This window comes from Arachis ipaensis, chromosome B10 (genome assembly GCF_000816755.2).
Source record: "Arachis ipaensis cultivar K30076 chromosome B10, Araip1.1, whole genome shotgun sequence".
In the NCBI taxonomy this organism is placed as follows: Eukaryota; Viridiplantae; Streptophyta; class Magnoliopsida; order Fabales; family Fabaceae; genus Arachis; species Arachis ipaensis.
In genome coordinates this window covers 132,468,998-132,476,536 of record NC_029794.2, presented here as the reverse complement: position 1 = coordinate 132,476,536, position 7,539 = coordinate 132,468,998, and the positions used below count along the sequence as shown (strand labels likewise).

The 7,539-nt window shown below is 31.4% G+C and overlaps 2 protein-coding genes across 2 annotated transcripts in view; one reads left to right on the top strand and one right to left on the bottom strand.

The window, feature by feature from the left end:
* The window catches only part of LOC107622757 (cystinosin homolog), a 4,992-nt gene extending 3,855 nt beyond the window's left edge, over window positions 1-1,137 (top strand). Inside the window, exons 5-8 of the mRNA XM_016324778.2 lie at window positions 126-168; window positions 282-399; window positions 564-613; window positions 817-1,137. Of these exons, the coding sequence (XP_016180264.1) occupies window positions 126-168; window positions 282-399; window positions 564-613; window positions 817-990 (385 nt within the window). The 3' untranslated portion in view covers window positions 991-1,137. The remainder of the gene's footprint in view (window positions 1-125; window positions 169-281; window positions 400-563; window positions 614-816) is intronic.
* Window positions 1,368-6,607, bottom strand: LOC107622756 (cycloartenol-C-24-methyltransferase; the record flags this gene model as incomplete). Its single annotated transcript, XM_016324777.2, is given in 14 exon segments — window positions 1,368-1,895; window positions 2,383-2,480; window positions 2,792-2,917; window positions 3,021-3,104; window positions 3,195-3,311; window positions 3,501-3,584; window positions 3,774-3,821; window positions 4,419-4,473; window positions 4,573-4,628; window positions 4,876-4,960; window positions 5,042-5,115; window positions 5,415-5,481; window positions 6,275-6,375; window positions 6,548-6,607. Coding segments are annotated over 13 exon segments (1,023 nt in total). The 3' UTR covers window positions 1,368-1,831.

The window sequence follows — 7,539 nt, the reverse complement described above, 5'->3', positions numbered from 1 at the left end:
CGACCAAAAAGAATTTTCCCTCCTTAGTTGAACTCATTAATTTATTTATTGTAGTTAACTTATATATAATGTATTATGATTAAATTTTCCTCTGATAATACTGTGGAAAAATCAATAAAATGCAGCTCAATTCAAGTATGCATGACAATAATCAAATACTTTCCCCAGGTCAGAATGCAAGCCTTACCCTGCATGCATGCATTTATTACTTGATTCACATTATTCTTTTTATTTTTTTTAATGTTAATTAAGTCATAATGATACTGTATTATGGAACATAGGCATTCATGAACTTCTTGAGAAAGAGCACAGATGGATTCAGCATTGGTGGTGTTCTTCTTGATTTTTCCGGAGGAGTCTTTAATTATTCACAAATGGCTGTGCAGTCTATAGATCAAGGTTAGGTTTGTTATTTTTTTTTTATTATTTTATTAATATAGATCAAGGTTAATAACAAATTTTAGTGAATTAGTACATACTTCATTATACAATATCAAATTATATAAATAAATAATGTGTGTTGTGAGTTCTAAGTTCTAACTCAATGATGTACCTCGCTCTAGGTTCATGGGTGAACTTCTATGGAAACATGGGAAAAGTATTGATATCCTTGGTATGTAATTTACTCTCATTTTCAATATTTTTCTTTAAAGATGATTAATTTCCTTATTTTCCAATTAATCCATGCAATAAGAATTCATTCTTCAACTCTTTTGTATGGAAGAACTAGTTTAAATTAAGGTGGATTAGCTATATATTGATCAATGAATTCTAATTTGTTTTCTTTGTTTTTTTTTTCTTCTTAAATCATTTTAGGTGACTATAGTTTACGATTCAATTCTAATGCTTCAGCACTATGTACTTTATCCGGAGAAGAAAGGGGTTACTTGTTCCAAAAATTACAAAGAAATCAAGCAACCTCTAATCTCTGAAAGTCCAATTCCAATAGATCAACAAATCAAAGATTCTGTTCCTGCTCAAGAAGTATAACTTGGACAAAATGCATTGTATTTGTACCATTCCAATATTTTATATTTCTATTCATTGAATTTCGCATTGTACGTAAATTCTATGAAACAAGTTTTTTACTTTGTATAATTAGTTATTTCATGCAATAGATATGTCTTAATTGCACCACTTAGCATTTTCTTTTGATTTTAGTTTATACATTTTGACGTAATATAATTTTCTTTAAACTTTGGCAAGAATTTACCAAACTCTAAAAGACTTATATATGTTTATTAATTATGCTTAAATTTATATTCAATAGGGATAACTAAGGACAGTTTAAAACTAGTACTTCAGTATACATCAGAATACACATCAACTCGTTAAATCCAAAAAATAAAAAATGAAAATAAAATAAATAAGGAATTGGATTTCATAAAGATTTAAGATAGAGACAATGAATTTCCTAAGTGGGTTAGAAATCACATAGTTTCTTTCTTATTTATGTTTTCTTACACTGCATAGGGTACATAAATATGACATGATAAGTGATAACCCATCCATTGAGAAAATTCAAAGCCATCTCTACTTAATGGTAGAAACTCTCAAACTCACATGCAGTTGTCTTCATGTGAAGTTAATATTTAAGAACCGTTAGATGATTTGACAAGTTTAACTAAATTACCATCTAACGGTTCTCAACTATCAACTTTATATAAAGACAACTGCATGTGAGTCTTCACCCTACTTAATTACCACCAACTAGAATCAAAATCAAGACACAAAATAACTTAAAACAGACAATATCACTCTGATAAGGCCATAAAAAAACACAATCCAAGATTTGAAGTCCTTACTACAGAATGCAATTTGCGCCACCAATTTAGTTGCTCTCCGAAAGAGGCTTCCGAGCCAAAAAGAAGTACATAGGTGTGAATATCTCTTTCCTGAAAATTGAAAATAGGTAACAAAAGCAAGTCAAGTTTCAGATAGTCCTCCTCTAGTGAGAGTTGTTGTTAGATTAAACTAAATCACATTTGATTCCGATGTGCTTCGATCGAAACTCAGATGTTTTCATATTAGTGTCCTTCCAACTTAAGAGTCAAGAATGAGAATGAGAGACGAGATCAAGACCGGATGGGTCACTGAGAGAGATACCACTATCCTTCCTTTTAAGATGATACACACTGAGACATTATATTTCAGTTCTATCGTGTTTCTCGCCATCTCTGTTCTGTGCAACTATACATCTTTGTGCATCTCTATGTCTATGTATTTTTGTATCTGAGACACTAATCAATCGGAGCCGAATTGCCAGGAATGGTTTAAGAAATAAGAACATCCCAACCTTAGCTCCAATTGAAACAAGTATATAATATATAAGCTTCAAATATGGATAGAAAATGACATTACAAAGATAAATGAGAAACTTACTTTCCGCCTTCAACTAGTCCCTCAGCAGCTTTCTCTAGAAAATCTTGAACCCTTAGACTTCCCTTTGGAGCCAATCCAGCAAATTCCAAAGCCTTGACCTAAAATAAATCAAATTTACGGTCTGAAAGACTGAAACTAATATCAAATTGAGTAATACAAAAGATCTTATCTTATATATATATGTCTGAGAGGATAATGCTAGTATGCCACTCTAAAATTAATAATGCTACTCTAACTTGATGAAAATTTGTAATAAATATGTTTGGTAATTGAGATTAAGATGTCTCAATTTGGAAGTGGCAAAATCCACTCCTAATTTTATTGTAATTTTCAACTACGTGTTGCCAAATCACAATAGAGTGGAATTAAATCCGAATAAAATAATAGCTATGGTGTTGAGTAACAATACCATGTTTCTGGTAAAAAATCGTCCAACAGCGGTTAGACGGAAGCTACTCAGTGAGAAGTGATTTGTGTCTAAAGGCTGGTACCAGGGAACAGGAGACTCCTTTGCAAGATCTTTCTCCCATATTATCTTCATACAGAAAAGGAATGATTCTCCTCTTAGCCAATTGTCTATCTTTTAGAAAATCAAATAACAATATCGTCAAAATTACTACTAAGATTTTATTGTTCACCTCAAAACCTGCTTGCTTAAGAGCTTCAAGACACTTTGTAGTCGACCTAATGTCTGGAAGGCCATCACCAATCTCAACTTCTGCCTGCAAGAATCAATTTTATGTATTGAATTACAAAACATGAAGTTGTTTCCACAGAATTAATAGATAACATCTTTGTTTCGTCCATTTTACCTTGATTTTTTGATGTTCTTGGTTATTGGGATCATATGCATCGGTCATGCACCATTCGTATGCAGCAAAACATTGGCCGGGCTTCAACACTCTATAAATTTCTTTATAGCATCCATACTATTCCGAATGCATGAGGTTTAAATATGTTAGAACATAAAAATTCCATCATTGTTGAAATTTACTGCCAACACATTTACTTCATGCAGTTATATGTAAGGCTACGTTGAAAATTGATCCATAATTATTGATAACTTGCAAAAGAAGTAAGAATAAAAAGTTGTAAGTGTATGAATTTCGGTCACATACAGCATCAGGTGCATGGCAGGTGGCTTCAATTGCATATACTGCATCAAAACTGTTGTCTGGAATAGGCATTTTCATGAAATCAGCCTGCATTATCAAACTACTCTTAGCCAAAATCTATGTCTTATGCATTTTTATATAAGCTTTTCCGAAATAACTATCTAACATATATAATTGGATAGGAACAATTTTACAATAATCTTGGATCTACATGTTGTGAAAACTAGTAGGTTTCCAACTTGGAAAACAAAAATGAATTGATTTCTCAGTATCAACCTTAATGAAGTCGCAAGTCTTGTCTACTCCAACTATACGATTGAGTTCCTGTCAAATAACAAAAAACTGTAATGATGGAAATGCTTTTGAAGTTGCCGTCAAGCAACACTTCTTATTAATTATTTTTTATATAACCCAACAAACAAAAAAATAATCATAGTTTTGTAGTTAAAGAATCTATATAGTGTATAACTTGAAGAAACTAGGTTTGATTTCTCACAATGACCATTTTGGAATTTACAAAAATGTGAGAGAGACCAAAAAGATGTGAGGAACCAAGATTCAAGTCAAACTACCCCAATTCTCTCTACATATAGGTATAGATACTATCATCGTTTAAGAAAATATGGAAAATCAACATAAATACTTCATCAAGAAGGTCAAAATAATGGTTCAACTAACAGGAAGCTTATGATGATAGACTTTGTGTATCAAACACTAGAAGACTCATAAGTATACTACAAAATTCCCAAGCATTAATGTGCTAAATACATAGTAATACTCAAATCAATGCACGTATGTGAGAAGACTCAACAATTTTAACAATGATAGATATAGTGATTGAACCAGAAGGTCAAATAGTTTTGCCAATTACTTCTCAAAAGTCAAAACTTGTGTCAGCGCGTTACATCTCACAACACATACCTTTCCTCTTGATATTTGGTACTCATTGTTATTCAACCCTGTAACTGATGTTGAGCTGCAGAAAAATTCATTTAACCAATTTTTGTCAAGCAGTAAAGGCAGAGCAGGGAAGAGCAAAAGGAGAGGAAGCCAAAAATGAAGAGTTATTGTTCACCTAAAGCGAGCAATTTCTCTCAATGGTCCTCCAATTCCACATCCAACATCCAAAACCTAAGCCCAAAATTAAAAAAGTTCATGAGTATTTACTAAAAATATACAGATAACCAAATAACAAGATGCTACTTTATTCTATTGAAATATCAAAGGTGGAAACTCAGGCGCAGTTAACTTCATGTGAAGTTGATAGCTGAGAGCCGTTAGATGACAATTTAGTCAATCCTGTCAAATAATTTAACGACTCTCAACTATCAACTTTACATGAAGTTAATTGCACCTGAGTTTCTACCAATATCAAAACCTTCTGCCCAGGCTTCAAGCCAAGTTGCAAAGCAAGGAAATGCTCGTGACGTTTGATGCTTTCTCGAAGAGACTCACCATTCCATCTGAAAGAGAAGAAAGACATCAGCATGACCCAATTAACAGCAAAATATTGAATTTGAAATTGCAGAATGAAGCAAACAGACCTGTGTGCAAAATGGAAAGATTCTCCCCACCCAAACTCATAAAAGCTCGTAGCAAGATCATAGTATTTGTTAACCTGAAAAATATGCATTCTTATGATATCCTTTCTGCAAATAATCAAAATAGCTACAAGACGAGAAAATATAAACAAACATCACTTGTGTGATGGAAGGAGGATAGATGAAATAAAGAAAAAAAAAACATATATCCATCGATTTTCTCTTTCTAAAAAGTAAAAATGAAAAGGAGATAGCTATGCGTTGATCATCAAAACATAATTGTGACAGAATAACCAATCTAATTAACTAGATATCCATAATAATAGTTCAGAGCCATAATAATATATTTTATTGTTTTTTCTTCTTAATCTCTCACCATATCAGTGTAGTTAGCATTCCTATCTTCTTGTTTCCCTCCATAGTGAACATGATACTTCTCATACCTGAACAATAAGATCAATAACAGACAAAACCAAGATTACTACTCCAACCAATGTATGTATAAATAAACTGAGATTTATATAATTTCCAAATTTAATAGCAGTAGAATCACCAATTTTCTGAAGCGCAAATGACTTTAATCTTAAGGGCTTAAGAACAAACAATTATCAAGTTATTTTACATAACCAACACAAGTCACCCGATTATATTAGCAGCAAAACCAACAGAGATGCAGAACATTTTCAACAGTCTGTTCTAATTTTATTTTGTGTTGTGCTTAAAGTTGTATGGAGGCCTGGAGGGTAAAATTGAAAGAAAGATTTGATAATGTTACATTGATTAGTGAATAAATATCCAAATTTCCATTGCGAATAGAAAAATTCTTTACTCAATGTTATAACATTTATTATCAAATCAAATCAAGTTATCAAAAGCCAACCAAGAACAGAGAAAATTTGAGTAAATACAAAAAGATGTGAACAGATTACTGAAATCACACAAAATTTAACCAAATTGCATGTGTAATTATCAAGCTAAAAATTTAAATATAAATCTAAAAATTTCTTTACTAAATGTTGCGACATTTATTATCAAATAAAATTATAAAAAAAAAACAACTGAGAACAGAGAAAACTTGAGTAAATTAAAAAAAAAAGTGATCAGATTACTGAAATCACACAGAAATTCAACCAAAATGCGAGTATCAATATCAGAAACAAATTGCATGTATATATAGAGCTAAAAAATTAAATATATAAATCTAAAAAATTATTAAAATAAAGAGAAATGGCATACTTATCAACAGCATCTAGAACTTGAGCTTTGTTGATCTTGCCACCAACACCGGATGCCAAATCCATAGCGATGACTTAATTCAAAAACAACCACCTTTGAATCTACACACACACAATTCCCAAATCAACATTCAAACATAAATTAAAAAAGAAAAAAAAGCGGAAAATTAAGAAAGGAATGGGAATGCAGAAATAAAGGAAAAACAGGAATGTAATTGTGCAAACTGCAAAGAGTAACAACTAGCATTGAATGCTAGAGAGAGTGTGAAAATACCTATGCACTGTTGAGATTTTGAGACTGTGTCTGAGTTTTAGAGAAGCTTGTTTGTTTATAACTTTATGTGGAGAAGGATGGTTTGTTGGCCACTAAATTCTAAAATTTCACAAACCAGGAACGAATTAAAATATCCATTTAACTATTAAAATTTTATAATAATAATGAGTATTTATATACACATGTCTTCACGTGAAATTTAATTTCTAATCTTTTATTATTATTTTTTATATTTATTTTTAATTTTATTTATAAAATTAATAACGTAAAATTACACTTTACTCAGTCAATTATTAAAACATCCATTCCCTAAAAAATGAACGTGCAAGTCCATGTCAACGGGCCCCGCGAGAGCCGTCCTTGTATCCCCCTAAATTGGTAATCAGTTCTTTAGTAGTTATTATTGATAGAAAAATATTTATTTGTATATCCGCTGATATTTTCAAACATTTAAATAAAGAAGTTGGAAAAACACTAGCTGGACTTCAATGGCAGAATAAGGACACTCACATAGTCCATGTCGCATAACGCAATAACACAGAGAAAATGACAAACAGGTCTCTGATCTTTTGTCTCGCAGATATTTTCGTTCTTAATCATTGAAAAATATTTTTAAGTCTTTGACTTTCATAAAACTTGGACGGATCAGTCCCTGACGGAGGCATTTGAACAGATCAGTCCCTGATAGAGGCATTTGGATGGAAGGACTGATCCGTCCAAATTTTGTAAAAGTCAAAGACTTAAAAGTATTTTTCAATGGTCAAGAACAAAAATATCCGCGGAACAAAAGGTGAGGGACCTATTTATCTTTTTCTCTAACGCATATTACGGAAACAGAAGAAAAAAAAACCTTTTTTCTTGAAAGAACGATAACAAACACCCTAGTAAGTTAGGATTCAGTGGTAATGAATTTTGTCTTACAATTTATCTAACATGTGTTCTTAGGATAATTAAGATAATAAATTAAAATTCTTTTTTAAAAAATATAAAAC